This window comes from Emys orbicularis, chromosome 17 (assembly GCF_028017835.1).
Source record: "Emys orbicularis isolate rEmyOrb1 chromosome 17, rEmyOrb1.hap1, whole genome shotgun sequence".
Taxonomy (NCBI): Eukaryota; Metazoa; Chordata; order Testudines; family Emydidae; genus Emys; species Emys orbicularis.
In genome coordinates this window covers 18,389,920-18,405,165 of record NC_088699.1, presented here as the reverse complement: position 1 = coordinate 18,405,165, position 15,246 = coordinate 18,389,920, and the positions used below count along the sequence as shown (strand labels likewise).

At 45.4% G+C, this 15,246-nt stretch overlaps 2 protein-coding genes across 2 annotated transcripts; one reads left to right on the top strand and one right to left on the bottom strand.

Moving 5' to 3' along the window:
* Positions 1 to 142: 142 nt before the first annotated feature.
* RPAIN (RPA interacting protein) lies at positions 143 to 6,647 on the top strand. Its single transcript, XM_065418298.1, has 7 exons — positions 143 to 276; positions 2,087 to 2,275; positions 3,279 to 3,342; positions 4,208 to 4,322; positions 4,971 to 5,034; positions 5,507 to 5,641; positions 6,417 to 6,647. Exons 1-7 carry the CDS (start codon positions 199 to 201, stop codon positions 6,444 to 6,446), a joined length of 675 nt encoding a protein of 224 aa, XP_065274370.1. The 5' UTR covers positions 143 to 198; the 3' UTR covers positions 6,447 to 6,647.
* A 907-nt stretch (positions 6,648 to 7,554) lies between these two features.
* On the bottom strand, positions 7,555 to 14,427 carry C1QBP (complement C1q binding protein). The gene is made up of 6 exons (XM_065418117.1): positions 14,154 to 14,427; positions 12,649 to 12,799; positions 11,953 to 12,040; positions 11,257 to 11,352; positions 10,147 to 10,269; positions 7,555 to 8,719 (listed from the first exon to the last, which is right to left on the bottom strand). Exons 1-6 carry the CDS (start codon positions 14,404 to 14,406, stop codon positions 8,570 to 8,572), a joined length of 861 nt encoding a protein of 286 aa, XP_065274189.1. The 5' UTR covers positions 14,407 to 14,427; the 3' UTR covers positions 7,555 to 8,569.
* Positions 14,428 to 15,246: the final 819 nt, after the last annotated feature.

Genomic DNA, 15,246 nt, shown 5'->3' with positions numbered 1-15,246 from the left:
GGAAGAGCGCCGGGCTCCGCTCGCCAATCAGCGCGCAGGGGCCGGCTGGCGCCTCAGAACTACCGCTCCCAGCGTGCACCGGGCGGGCGGCGCAGAGCGGGACTACACGTCCCAGCGTGCACCGCGCGGGCGGCGCAGAACGGGACTACAAGTCCCAGCGCGCACCACGCAGGGCCGTGTCTGGGCTGGGCTTGCGGCATGGAGGCGCTGGGGCAGCGGCATCGCTCTCTCTACAAGGGGGCCGCAGCCCCGCCCTGGAAGGAGACCTACCGCCGGGTGAGGGAAGGGTGCCCCCCCCCCCCCCCCGTCTGTAGAACGCGGGGGCGCCCGGCGTTCGGGCACTGGATACATTGTAACGATTTCCCCATCCCGCGACGGGCGGCTCTGCGGGCTGCCCCCCGCTCCTGGGTCCCTCCAGCCCCTGCCCCGGGCTGGCTGCAGCTGAAGGGCGGGGGCAGGAAGGAAGTGGGAAGGGTCCCTCCACTCGGCATGGCCCGGTGTTTCACCGGCCGCTGTTGGGGTGAGAGAGAGATCCAGGTGGCGGGAGTCCCCTGCCCACAGGCTGGGTGGCGAGCAGCCCTGGCCCGGGTGGGGAGACCTGTTAATAGTAATAGTTACTGTAGTAGTGCGGGTAGAGTCCCATTTGCACCATCTTCCACACTGGGAAACTGAGGCATGGAAGGCTTACGTGATCAAAGGCAGGACTAGAACCCAGGTCTTCTGACTCACCAGGCCAGTGTTTATGCACTGGGCCATGCTGTCTCCCTAACACCTTTTTCGTGGTTCACCCCAGTCCCTGATGCCTGTCCCTTTTGTGGCGTGGGGGAGACCCTGGCGCCCGTTTACCTTGAGCGCATCAGGTTGCAGCCCCTTTTCCGGCTCCTCCTGCACTTCTCCCTCGACCTTCTCATACATGCGCACCCTATCCGTGGCCCCACAGTCACAGGACCTCCCTGTCAACCTCCTCCGAGTGATGGCCAAAGTGGCCGTCTACAACACCAGGGAGAGGATGTTGGCTCAGGGGGTTTCCTGCGACTGTGGGGCCTATTTCCGATCCTCTCTCCGTTCACGCATCCAGGCAGAGTGCCTTTGGGCAGCGTCTGCTGGCTCCCTTGACACCTTCGAGGAGCAGTGAGCGCAGTCCGGAGTTCTCTGCTCAGTGTCCCCTTCTGGTTCCCTTGTTTTGACCTTCACACCTGCCCTTGTTGTTTTTTCCTGTTGTCCCCCATAATCATTTGAGTCCCGGGCTCAGTGGCTCCTCCCCATAGGCTGGGGGAGGGTCCTTTAGCTGTGGGGGGAAGGGGTTGTGCCAGTCCACCTCCTGGAACCCAGTAGGACCATTTTCAAACAGATATGAGTTGGCCACTGCTTTGTTTTCAATGGCACCCTGAAAGCTACCTAGAAAGAAGAGTTGAATGTTGACCTTCTGTGCGCTTTAGTGGCAGTGGGGGGAAGAGGGGAGCTGTTCTGAGTTTCCTAGGTTTCTACTGCCAGTAGTACAACCTTGAGAAATAAATATTGTCAGGCTCTGATTTCAGGTCAATTCTCCTACCCCCTTACCACCAACTCTAGATTATTCTTAAAAGATAAAGAGAGAAGGGAGTGGGGACAGTATATACAGCTGGCTGATGGCAGAACAAGTAATTTCTAGCCAGAAGAAGCCAAAGAATTGCCAGCCAAATATGTATCTGAGTTGATTTCTGGCAACACACAAGGGATTATCATAGCAGCACCATAAAAATTTGGTCCCTGTGTATTCGAGATTGGGCAGAAAATACAGCTGTTTCCTTTGATTTACCTTCTGACTGGAGAGAGATCCCAGCCAAACTGGATTGAACCTGAGCCCTTGGCCTCCTGTCTGCTAATGGTCTAGGAGCCTGACTGGTCTCTGGTTCTATCCACCTGCTCCAGTTGGCAAGTGGGATTTCCCAAAAACCATGTTGCTATTACAGTCCTGTAGTTTCTCAATTTTCTTCAGTTACATCCCTGAGCTATAGAACCAGTGTCTGGTTGCCCCGTTGTCCAGCCAAAAGAAGAGGCATGACGCTAATGAATCCTGCATCATCTATTTTCTCTTCTCTCAAAGCGCTGTGTGGAGAGACTTAAAAACAGTCGTGCCAAGCTGCTGGATCGATACCGCCAGGCTGGGGAGAAAGTGCATTGCAATGCGAGGGCTGCTCTTCTCGTGCAGGAGGTGATGGAGGAGGAGTGGCAGGCCTTGCAGTCAGTGAATGTGAGCCTGCCCTCCCTCAGGAGAAAGGAGGTGCTGTCACAGGTCAGTGAGCTAGATTCTTGCACCTCATCTTGGAGCTGCCCTATACATGGCTTCCCCATCGAACGATGTTACAAACTGCATCTCCGTCCTCAACCGGAGAAACATTTATTAAGAGACTAAACCTTTAACACTTCAGTCCCTCTAATGGGCCTGATCATTCCTGTTACGTGCAGGCCCTTACACTTTCAAAAGCCTGTTTGCTTTAGGGCTCATCTTTAAACTTCCCAGGCTTCTCTCTGCTAATCAGGTGCTATCTCAGGGTTGCAGATATGCACAGCCCTCCATCTTCTCATCTCAAGATAATGTACATCTATTGTTATTTATATCTAGTACCCTTCTCACCTTTCTAGGGTGACCAGATGTCCCGATTTTATAGGGACAGTCCCGATATTTGGGGCTTTTTCTTATATAGGCTCCTATTACCCCCCCATCCCCTGTCCCGATTTTTCACACTTGCTGTCTGGTCACCCTACACCTTTCTGGGTAGTAGGGATCTAGCTGTAATGCCCTGCTTTAAGGATCTCATGCCTCTGGCTGGTCAAGATTTGCACAGCTCAAAAGCTTTGAGCTGCTTCAGCCATGAGTGGAGGATCCAACATCAGGAGCTACTGCCTCTCAGTCCCTTTTAGCTAGGAATGGGAAGTTCCCGTCAGCACCAGTTGCGTGTGAATCTTGTGATTCTGGGGGTTTTGTTTGTTTTTTGTGCCTGGTTTTTAAAGATTAGTGTTGTTTGTCCAATTTCTTAGAATGACACATCTACAAATGGGTATAAAATGTTAAGGTTTTACGTTAAAGGGGAGTGGGGCTGTATTTCCTTGAAACTTCTATCTAGCTTTAAAAGAGTCTGGAAACCTCTGCTTGCTAACTGCAAACACACCATGGAAGTTCAGGAAACTCCCACTATATAGTTGCAAAGGCAGCAGAGTCACTTGTTTGATTACACTGGATTGTTTTAATGCAGTACTGTCCAGCTGATGTTAATCCTCATCTATGTATGTTTCAGGTGTTGGAGGACCCTGATGAACTAGCAGTACTGGAGGAAATCCAACAAGAGTTGATCTCACAAGGTAGCTTTTCAAAAAACATATTCTTGATACTGACACATGCAAATACCCTCCGTGAGCCATTTTTAACCTTCCTGAAATCCTAGTCATCCATTTATTTGAGGCTGGACTTTCTTCTTGGCTCAGAAAGCATGTGATTTCCAAAGGACTCTTTAAAAAAAAAAAAAAATCCATAATCTCAGATGCTTTGGGATCCTGGAAGGTGGTTGGATGTGATTGGTAGCATTGCTTTGTTACAACTCCAAGAGTTGGGAGTTAAATCATGGGATGTGTGAGAGGTCAATGAAGAACATGAGCTTGGACTGTTAGCGAGAGCTTTAGTTCCCTTCTAAAGAGTTGGAAAATCCATTGCTGGATAAGTAAAACTGTTCAAAAATGTTCCAGTATTTCCATATATATAAAATATTTTGACTTTCCCGTGAGCAGCCAATGACCAAATGACAATCATAATAGCACACAACAAATCTCCTTTTGTATCCTCTGAAATGAGAGTAGTCTGAGCACAGCGCTGGGATCCAGGAGTTTCAGGCTCTGACACTCTTTGGACAAATCACAATCTCTGTTTCCCTATCTATAAAATAGGAAGATGTGAGGTACAGTTGATTAATGCTTGTAAAGTACTTTGAGATCTTTGGGTGGAAGGTGTAGTAGGTAGAGTTAGATTAGGATCATCTAGAGGTTTTCAGTGTGCATCATGAGTAAGGATTTAAGACAGAATCCCCTAATGTTTTTGCAGCTGTCCCAAAGAAAGACAAGTTAGAAATAGCGACTAACCCAGATTTCTTTCTGCATACCCATAGCAATTTCATCTTGACATTTGTCTTAGGTCCGTAGCCAATGACAACTGTTTTTTGTTGTTTTTTAACAGAACAGTTGACAATAGAAGAATATGAACGGAGTCTGCAGTTCGACCAGGAGTGCCTCAATGCAATGCTTGACAGCTTGGACGCAGGCAACAAGATTATCTGTCCAGTGTGTAAAAGGTGAAGTGTGTTCCTGTCATCAAATGCTATATGTTAACTACCTCACAAGCCAGTAGACCTGAATTTCACCCAAGTATGTGATGATGATGTCAAAGCTTAAACATCTTCTTATGCATGCTTTCTAACAACTGGTGATTGGCTGATGAAGTCTGGCTTCATTCATTCTTGCTGTAATAAGAGAGATATATGGAGCTCTTCACTTATCACTGGAATGCAGCCAGCTGTGGAACTCAGTAAGCCTTTAATAGCAATATACCATGAGAAGTTAAGACCAGACCTCATATTTTGTGTGTAACGTGACTTGAACACCTCAGCTTTATGCCTCTCTTCCGTACCATTCCTTGCATGAAGCATACTATAGGGTACGCTGATGATCAAAATAGCCGTAAGTGGTACAGGGCATTCTGCAGTGAGTTGATAAATAGTCATTCTCTGTGGCTGCAGATTCAGTTTGGCCTCTTGCATGGGAGGGGGGGGGGGGAAAGCAAACCTCTTTCCCTATTAAGGGTTTGATTGTTCAAGTTCCTTAGAAGGCACAAATCCTGTGTGTGAGAGATGCTTCTAAAATCTAACTTCAGTCTTGCTGGAATTCAGTGTTTTCTCTTTCTAGCTGTCTGTCAAGGCTATCACATTGTGTTCTATTTCTAGGAATAACCTGACTGTGATGAGTCATTTGGTTTTATGCCAGTGTGGATTATACATCAGCACACAGGTAAACTATCGTTTATTGTTGTAGCGCCTGAGAATTCTGGGCAAAGTTGCCTCTCTGTTTTGAATGCTGCTGACATGGTGCGTTCATGTTTTTGTGCCCCCTGTTTTAGTCCTCTTTTGCACCCATACAAGTTTGATGGGAAGGTGGCTGCACAGAGCTGTGGTTCTCAAACTGTGGTCTGTAGAGCCCATCCCAGAAGTCCACTGAATGGAATGATTGGAGAACCAAGCAGCAGGGGCCTGGGAGAAAATATGGGCCTATACATTCTCTCTCCTACTAAGCATCATATAGAACAAAAAAAAGCTGAAGAAACCCAGTGTAGTAGCTTGTGTCTGAAGTGAATCATCCAGCATGTGGAGCTGTGCAGTCAGAAATGCTAGTTCTTAGAGTTAGGTAAACTTGCTGCAAAGCAACTCCTAAGAAAATCCTCTTAAAAGCACAAGATGAGTTTCTTAATCTATTTCTGTCTCAGGGCATGACAGAACAGAAGCTCCGTTCACTTCTAGAAGACAGTGTAACAGAACATGGTCATCAGTGTCTTCACAATCCTGAGTTCTCCATCACTAGTGGAATGGAGGGAGAAGCCAATCTTCTCATGAGCTGTCCGGTGAGTCTAAATTGCCACGGGAGTCTCGGGGAAGCATCCCCATTCATGTGTGCTTCTCCATGTAGTAGGCAAAAACAAATCAACCTATTGTGCTGCTCCCCTTTCAACCGTGCCCCCCCACCCCAACACACCCCTTTGGGGAAGCTGCTGGGTTTGGAAAAGCACGGCATTTCTATGAGGAACATGACAGTAGGGTTTCATTCCATTTTCTAATTTGGCTACTTGTCCTTTACATGTATGATATGCAGTATGTATTTCCATGCCATGTAACACAAATGGAACTATTGGGCTAAGTAATTATCTATATCCTGAATAAACAGGCTATTTTACTAAAACTAAAGATGTCTTTAAAATATAAGTTACTCTTCATCTTTGTTTCCTTTTTTCTAGTTGTCTCATCTTAAACAACCTAGTGAAACTGACTCATCTGTGTTTTACTTTCTGGTTCTCCTGCACTAGCACAGTGCTGCAAAGTTTGGATTGCAAACGCTGCAGGGAATGCTTAAATCCACAAGACCACTCTTTTCATTTCAGTAACAAGCTGTGAAACCATTTTGATTTAAGCGTACTGAAAGCTTGTTTATAGAAGTCCCAAATGTTGTGCTGAAATCAACATAACCTTTAGACATAGTATGGTCCCCCCCCTCTTGAGTGTCTCCCTGTGAATAGACCAAACCCAGGTTTAGGGGGTGCCTCTTAGCATTAGTGCCCTAGTGTTATAATTACTGTTGTACAATCTATACCTGTAAGTAACTGGGCACTTTCTTTTCTAAAGGTCTGTGACTCTTGGACAGTTCTCATATAACTACAACCCTGCTGGGTTTTCTCCATGGAAAGAATACACTAGTAAGATCCTTCTTTCAGCCTCTAAGCAACTTGGATGGCATCCTGCACATCTTTTCTTTTTATATTTAACTGTATATAATGTTTTTGTACTTTAATACTGGATATCAAGCAATATTGGCTTAATCTGCACTTTTGATAGCTAAATAAATTATTTGAAATGAGATGTGGCTATTCACATAAATGAGACAAGCCTCCCAGAATCTTGAATTCAGCACAAGCCTTCTCATAACTTACTGCTGCCTCTCTGGCTTTTCATTCATTTCCTGTTCTGCAGCAAGAACAGCCGGGGCTCTGCCTGTCTCAGCTTGTGTAGTTACATGTGACTTACTCTAGAGCAGGAGATGCCTGCTCCAGCGTTGATAATGGAAAATTTCAGTTGTGAAATGTAAGTGAACATACACCAAGACCAAAGGTACCATTTTAAACAAACTGGCACTTACAAAAATTACATTAAAAAGTCTTCCCTCTCACTGGATCTAATGTCCCTATCATTGCTACTACAGCTTAACCCCTGACCTTTATCATAGGAAAAAGACTAATACATACCAAGTCTAAACAGTAAAAGTATGTGCCATTGAATAGGAAGCATGATACAGTGCATCTTTATTTGCAACCTTGAGCCAGACACAAGCTATGACTAGTATGCAGTGACAAATGTGAAATGATGTAAAAACTCATCCATCACTTCCTTTTGACTGTAGAGGGTAGTCGTTTGAAGTAAGTTATGATATAGTAGTGCCCTTTAAATCAGCCTGACCTCTTTATCAGAGTAGGGCAGTCACAGCTCAGCTGTTTTCAGAATCACTGATGTGATGTATACAGGCTGCTGAGGAATATGTCTGGTGGTTTTCAACTGGGCTGTGATGAGGGTAAACTAAAACCTAGATGCATTCTATATCTCAAATGCTTCAGTTACAGCACATCAGCCCTAGCCATTCCAAATAAAGACCACTGTAGCTCTGATTGGGTGCTGAGTGAGTGAGCTAAACAGCTGGTCTATATAAGAACTCATACTGGTACAGCTGATTGAGTGGCCAACAGGTTATAAAAAGCCCAACCCCATGATAGTGGGTTCTTATGTTTATTTAACTTGTATTAAACAATGTAGTTGAAAGATTAGATACTAGAAATGTTACATTTCAATTTTAACATGTAAAGGAAAACAAACTGATAAAATGTTAAGTAACCAGATAGAAAGGGTAGTGGTGCTCTGAAATACTACAAGAGTTAATCCATGCGTGCTTAACTTTAACCAATATGAGCTGGGCCTTCCAAGTTGTCAGGAACTCAATCTAGTTCCTGTGATCAGAATTTCCTTTCAATGGTGCAGTCAAATTAATCCAGCAAGCCTAGTTTTACTATATCATAGTTGGCATCAGTGGATTCTAAATATTTATCCAAAAATGAGGAATAGGGGCAAGGGAGCGGCATCTTCACAGTGCATAAGTCTGCCTGCAAGATTTGTGACGCAGGTATCTAACCATTAGGAAGTGGCCTGAAAAACCAACTCCTACAAGATGAAAGTCAATGTTGGCAGCTCTGTCATCAGTCTGGATAAGATCTGAACTATTCATCTAGAAACAATATGCTTCCTCTCCTGCCTCCAATCACCACCTGTGTTGAGGCAAATTAACTTAACAGTCTAATATCTTATATACCACCACAAATAAAATGCAGTCTGTGAATTTTAAGAACTCAGCTGCCCCATGAGCCGCCGAAAGGCATCTATGACTTCTACCTAAGTATTTGCCTCTGACCAATTTACAGCACTTCTTAACTAGCAACAGTAAAGCCAAAAGAAAATATTTTTCTTGAGTGGATTTTATTCTTCATGTCATTATATCATGTTTCTTAATTGTACAAAAATACCCAAACTGGTGGGAGGTGTGAGAATGACACAAAACTTAAAATCCAGGCTGCAACATAAATTAAATTTGAAATGCAATCATTGAGAATCATTTAGTTTTCCATGATGTGTTTATCCCACTTTGAAGTTTTAAACTTACTGGTGGTATCAGCTGCAGGTAAGAGCACTGCTACAGGATATCCACATTTGCAGGCTTTGACTTTTAATTTCCTAATCTACTGACATTTGACAAAACTTTTAAGGTCTTCAAGGAATTTAATGTACTCCTGGTGCTCTAATGCAGTGCTGAGCTCAACTAATTCATCAGCAAATGTGTTGTCCACTCCTCGGTCAGCCAAGAAATCCATTAAGTGGTCATACAGAGCCTGCAAGAAATTAATATAATTATTAAACAAAGAATTATAGATAAGCATTACTTTTAAATGCCCTTTTGTATTTCACTTTCCGCTGGGAAGAAGTGAATGTATTTTCCCAAAATGGATAGAACCTGTTCCCTTCCTCACAGCAGGCCTAAACTAGGAGCAAGATTTACAGGAGACCTCTAATGGATGGATCATACTGTTATTTTCTACTAAACTGCACCCAACTGTAATACTGAGATAGTCTAATGACAAGCTAGTAAATCAAGTCTGTTGAAGACCATCTGCATCACCAAAAAGCCTTTTATCCCACCCAAGATTCTCCGTGTAATGCTATGTATTTGAAGTTTGGACACAGGTTTTTTCAATACTGTCTGGCCAGTATGGTCAGAAGATTAGTACCAGAGGTATAGACCTGTTCAATTAAGATTCAGTTCCTTTCCAAATCATACATTGCATTTTCTCATATTCACATATTTTTAGAATCAGGGGGTAGCCGTGTTAGTCTGCATCTACAAAAACAACAAGGAGTCTGGTGGCACCTTAAAGACTAACAGATTTATTTGGGCATAAGCTTCCGTGGGTAAAAACCTCACTTCTTCAGATGCATAGAGTGCACTTTAGCACGTTTTGTACTAAGCAGTAAATGTGAACCAGGGATGTAGAAGACCTTCCCCTTTGCCCAATTTGATTGTGTATGTTAAAAAAATCAGCATCTCAACCTCTGGCATTATCAGCAGTACTGTTCCAGCCAGTGAGTCTCATTATTGATACAGGCCTGAGCCTGCAAAAGGACTTGCATATACCAATCCTTTCTCCCACATGGATTTCCAATTAAATCACTGGCATTTAGAGGGTATCAGCAAGTGCCTGGTGAGGTTTTTGGTAAAAACACACAAAATATGCATAATAAAATGTGCCCGTAACACACAGACAGAAGAACATGCATGAGTGTCTGCTAACTTTACCTTAAATGATCTGTCAAATTTTCACACAACTGGGATAATTTCACTAACTGATACTTGGTCAGTATTCTAGAGATCAGCCTGCAGAAGTCTCACTGACTTCAATTTATCTTAGGTACATATATGGCTCCCATCACAGTAGTATCTGAGCACCTCATAGATCTATATTCATCTTCACAGCACCCCTATAAGGGACAGCAGTGCTATTATCCCCATTTTACAGATGGGGAACTGAGGCACAGAATTGCCTACAGTCACACAGGAAGCCTGGGGCAGAGTAGGGAATACCAAGTCCTAGGCAAGCACCCGAACCACTGGACTCTCCTTCTCAATGAGAGCTCACCAAGAAGCGATCCCAGGACAGGGCTCCTGGTGACTATATCAACATCTAGAGAGAAAACCAAATGGGACGAGTTGAGCTAAACTCTATGCAGTCTAATGTGCTACACAGGTTTTAGCAGCACCTACCCAGTCAAGAGAGTCTGTGCTAAGAGTGTAGTTGGTGTCCTTCCAGTCTGATTCTCCAGTGGGCTGAAAGCTGACCTCCCGAATTGAGAAAATGTCACTCTCCTCCTCTTCCCCATGTCCAATCTGAGACAAGAAAGGAGATCTGTGAGGAAGAACTGCCCTAACTGGAGAGCACCTTCAGCCATTACATTCTGCATCAGGAACGTTATTCAGCTGGCAAAAGCTATGGAGCACAATAATATGACTGACACATGGTAAAGCTAACTACACTTGCAGGTTTTGATTATTAACATATTTAGGAGTCCCTACTTCTCCTCTTGCTGTGTACATGTGGTAAGGACACCTACACATAAGCACAAAAACACACAAGTTGCCATAATGGATCAATCCACCATTATTTGTTGCCCATTATCCTGTCTCTGACAGTGGCCAGTACCAATTGCTTCAGAGGAAGATGTACAAAATCTTCTAATGGACAATTCTGGAATAACCCAAGAAGTTTCCTCCTAAACATTGTCAACTAGAGTTTGGTTTATACTATGAAGCATTAAGATTTATATCCCTTCTAAGGATTTTATTAAGGTTTTTTTAAAAAAAGTCAAATGCAACTGCAATGTTCTCAACAGAAAAAATGTCTAATTTATTTTGGAATTCTACTACTCTTGGTCTCAATGACATCTAGTGACAATGAATTCCACAAGTCAATTATGCATTGTGTAGAAATATATTTCCTTTTATAAGTTTTAAATTGCTGTCCTCCAAGTTACGGTACACTGCTAAAAATTGCTGCTCACTTCCTTCTGCCTACTCTGTTCAGCAGAAGCTATTAGAACAGAGGAAAGCAAGCAGCTATACTTAGGGAAGCGAGACCAGGATATGCAGAGTGGAGTGGAACTTCCCAGCTCTGCAAACATTTAAAACCTTTTATTGTGTCACTCTGAACAAGATGGTAATAGGACTGTCTATACATTATGGAAGCGCATATACGTTGTACAGCAAAATCTTGCCTGACCAGACAAGAGGAATAAGACGATGCACAGAATCAGAGTGCATTGTCCCACTCAACCCACAATTACCAGTGGTTCACTTCCTCCAATTCATGATACCTACCTCATCCTCAGGATAGTGGCAGTCAAGCACAAGAGTCTGTTTGGGGTCATCTTTTGTTACTTCTACAACAAAGTTAGGAGTCGATGTAAGTTCAGGCTATGAAAAGTAAGAGGAAGATCACGTTAGCATTGGACTCCACCTATGCTAGGTAACTACTTTCTATACAAAGACCAGTGGGGATAGCAGGCAGTACATAAACCAACTGCTACAAAACTTAAACTGGTTTGTTTTTAGACACTACACAGATTCCTTGAATATGTCTAATATCGGTGTTCACAGCAAAGCAAGTTTTTGCCTCAAAACCATCACATCGCTCACTTTAAAAGTGGTAAGTGATTCTATTGACTAACTATTGTAATACCGGCTGATTAAATCCCACCATCACCATAAATATAGATGACCTTATAAAAGATCAAGGGGTGTGTGAATATATTTATGGATTAAGATTTTTTTTAACTGTACTTCATCGCAGCAAGTTGCAAAGGTAGCCATAAGTTCGAACATCTTAGTTCCCTTCACTTTTAGCTACAAAGGATCCTCTTGTACGGGCACATTTTATGCCTACCAAGTGTCTTTCTACCTTTGATATTGCAATAAGAGGGAGAGGGTAGTTTAATTGTAGACCAGGCAAATGCCTAATGTCCTCCTCTACTACACTGCACTTATTGAAAGGGTACATAAAGGCTGTAAATTTACCTCCTGTTCATCAGCTTTCTGTCCTTCTTCTGGTTCATCATCAAATGTTGGTGGAATGCTGTTGTTAATGTTGAATGTGACTGTAATCCTTCAACCCAATGTAACAAAAGGATGAGATTAAATACCAGATAAAAGCCACATTAGTTGAACTGATACTCACAGCTCTATTACTGCTCACAAAGTTTCAGGTGCTTATTCAATCTGGGATGTCAATAACGGGGCCTGAAGTATATTGTGCACTTCACTGAATTTCCCCAGCACTTCGTATGGTGTGCTGCTCTCAAGGATAAATTTTAAGGTACGATCACTGCACAAAGTTTAAACCCCATAAATTCCCTGTATTTATGAACTAATGCATTTTCAGTTTACTAGGTTAAATTCATGTTTCCTGTTGCCCCTTAGGGTGAAATGGTGCCACGAATCCTTAGAAGACACAGGGCAAGATACAATGGCAAAGTATACCCCATTGCACTACAGGATGGAAAAATAAAGTGACTACACAGCTTTTGTAATCTCCACTTGGCCTGGATGACAGCACCAAGTGACATTGGGAAGCAGTACTAAGTTAATAGCTTTTCATTAACACAACATCTATCATGAACATGCTTATACTGCTTCACTGGTATTTATACTAAGTCCTTATATTCACTGACAAGATCAAATATCAGCTCATCGAAAAACCCATCTCACACTTACCTCTCACCAGCTATTTTCCGCAACAATTTGGCTTCAGTGCCATGCACTTCTAGCTCCCACCCTCCAGACATCTTGGGCAGGGATTTATGTTTCCGGATCTTCTCCTCCTCTTTAATTTCATCTCTCAGAAACTCTGCAAATGCTTTGTCCCCTGGGAGGAATAAAAAGAGATGAAGACATTAAAACACCTAAGTTAAGAGAAATATTGTTCCCTTGTGGCTAGAAGAGAAAATGAAGTTAGGCCTCCAGGATTCTATTTCTAGCTTAGCCACTGACTCGACCAAATAACATCTGTGTACCTCAGTTTATCCTGGTATAAAGTGGTAATGGTGGGAGGTAATACCACATATCTTATACTGAGATTACAAGGCCTACTCGTTCATAAAGAGTTTTGCAATGTTCAGCTAAAAAGCACTATACTGAAGAGGGCAAAGAATTAAAGCGTGTGCAGAGTGATGACGTGTGAGAACCCTTAATTTGCCAAAGGGGCTGAAGTTCTGGATGAAGAGTTAAGTAACACGCCATTACTAAAAGACATTATTAAAAGCTGTTCTTTCAATACATACAAGTATTGATACAGGTACAATACACAAGAAAAAAAGCACCTAAATTATTAATGAAGTGAGCACAAGAACTTGGATGGAATCACTGGAGTCTTAAGCAGGGTTCCCAGTGACTACAACAGATCTCAGGCATAAGAATCTGCCCTGTAGGGCCTAGGAGTGAAGTCAGAGGGTGACAATCCCAATATACGTCCATGACTGAAACTAGATTACAATACAGATAAATACCTGTTTAACCATCCATCTAAGGAGCGCACACTGCTTTGCAATCATTATGCATCACCAACCCTTTCCATAAAGCAGATGAATTATCTGTATTTCACCACTGGGTTTGCTGAAGTTAAGATGGGGGAGGGAGGCAAGAGACACGGGACTGACACATAACAGAAAGGTTAAGTGACTTGCCCAAGGTCACACATTTTGTCAGTGACAAAGATAGGAACAGAATCCCACAGACCCAATTCCCAGTTCTGCTATAGTCAGACATCTTCCATCCATCCATCCCCAGCATCTCGATGCATAGGAGACTCTGTGCCTAGGAGTTGTCGAGATGCAGAGAACACAAGAGCCCACGTGCCACACAGGGAACACCATGAGCACAGAGAGAAGCAGTTTACAGCTGCAGATCTTCCGAGGGAAGGAGCCCGGAGCCCAGACCGAGAGCTCCCGGCCCCTTCGCCGTCCCGGACAAGGAGCCAGCCCCAGGCTGCAGCTCAGAGGCGGAGCGTCCACCTGGGCCCGTTACATGTACCCTGACCGCCCAGGCCAGCAACCCGCTTCTACCGGGAACCGCCCGCCCGCAGGAACCGGGGGACGGGGCTCCCCGCGCCTAGGAAACCCCGCTCTTCTCCCGGGACTCCCGCGTCGCCCAGCCTCGCCCGCCCCCCATGGGGGGACCCCCCCGCCCTTCCCGGGGCCCCCTCCTTCCACCCCCGCTCTTACCCTCGGTGTGGAGGCCGCCGCAGCCGCAGGACACGCCGGCGGGGGAGGCTCGCTGAGGCCGCAGGAGGCCAGGCCGCTGCGTCCCGGCGGCGTCCCCGCTGAGCAGCCAGAGGCTGCGGGTGAAGGGGCGGGCGGCAGGCGGGCGGGCGTCGCAGAGCAGGGCCGCGGGACGCAGCAGCGGGGAGGGCGGGATCCGCTGCGGCAGCGGGCGGAGGGCGGCGGCGGCGGAGCGCAGAGCCCGGGCGAGCAGCATCCTACCAGGAGAGCGAGGCCGAGTGAGGCGGAGACACGGCACGTGGGGGAGCAGAGGACAGGGACCGACCCCTCACCCGGAAGTGCAAGCCGTCACCCGGAAGCGCGTCATCACCCGGAAGCGTTTCTCCCACCTTCCGGGGCGTGGGGCGCCGCACTCGGACTGGGGTTCTTCTGTTCCCGGCTGGGCCGCAGCGCTGACCGAGGCAGAGCCAGGGCAGCAGGAGCCCCCAACCTCCGGACTTGGCTCCATGGGCCCGGCTGGAGCGCCCCGAGCCCCACCCCCTTGCGAGGCGCTGTGCAAATGGAGCCAAGTCCCCGCCCCAGGGGGCCATTGAAAAGCCCCTGGCCGCCTGGATTGGGCCCACGCTCGCCTGGTGCGTCCTCGGGTTACCAGCTGTGGTTGGAAGTATTCCTGGAGGTTTCCTCACATGACATAATCTTTAATTAAAGATTAATCGTTTAATTCCTGGAGACTCCCAGACAATCCTGGAGGGTTGGCAACCCTACTGCGTCCATGCAGCGCCACAAGCCTAGGAAAGCGGCAGACGCATTATAATCCCATCCCCTTTGCTCTCACAAGGGGTAGCCACGGAGCTTGGCTCCCACCGGGTGTGAAGGCTGAGCCACAGGAATTCTTTTTTCCACCAAAAAGCCAACACCCGATTTCAGCACAAAGCAAGTGTGCTGCAGCTGAGAATAACCATAGCCCACAATTTTCAAAAGTGACTAGTGATTGTGGATGCCAACTTGAGACAGCTTCAAGTATAGGTAGTCAATTATTTTGGTCAAGGTCCAGACTCCAGAGAAAATAATGACGATAAATAAAAGGATGTAGGGG

Bases quoted from the DNA above. Each gene is read 5' to 3' on its own strand.
- C1QBP (XM_065418117.1), bottom strand. From the start codon at position 14,406: ATGCTGCTCGCCCGGGCTCTGCGCTCCGCCGCCGCCGCCCTCCGCCCG. The intron at 12,800-14,153 runs GTAAGAGCGGGG...TATTCCTCCCAG, and splicing joins CGGCGGCCTCCACACCGAGG to GGGACAAAGCATTTGCAGAG. The intron at 10,270-11,256 runs GTAGGTATCATG...TTCTTGTCTCAG, and splicing joins GCCACTATCCTGAGGATGAG to ATTGGACATGGGGAAGAGGA.
- RPAIN (XM_065418298.1), top strand. From the start codon at position 199: ATGGAGGCGCTGGGGCAGCGGCATCGCTCTCTCTACAAGGGGGCCGCA. The intron at 4,323-4,970 runs GTGAAGTGTGTT...TTCTATTTCTAG, and splicing joins ATCTGTCCAGTGTGTAAAAG to GAATAACCTGACTGTGATGA. The intron at 5,035-5,506 runs GTAAACTATCGT...TTTCTGTCTCAG, and splicing joins GATTATACATCAGCACACAG to GGCATGACAGAACAGAAGCT.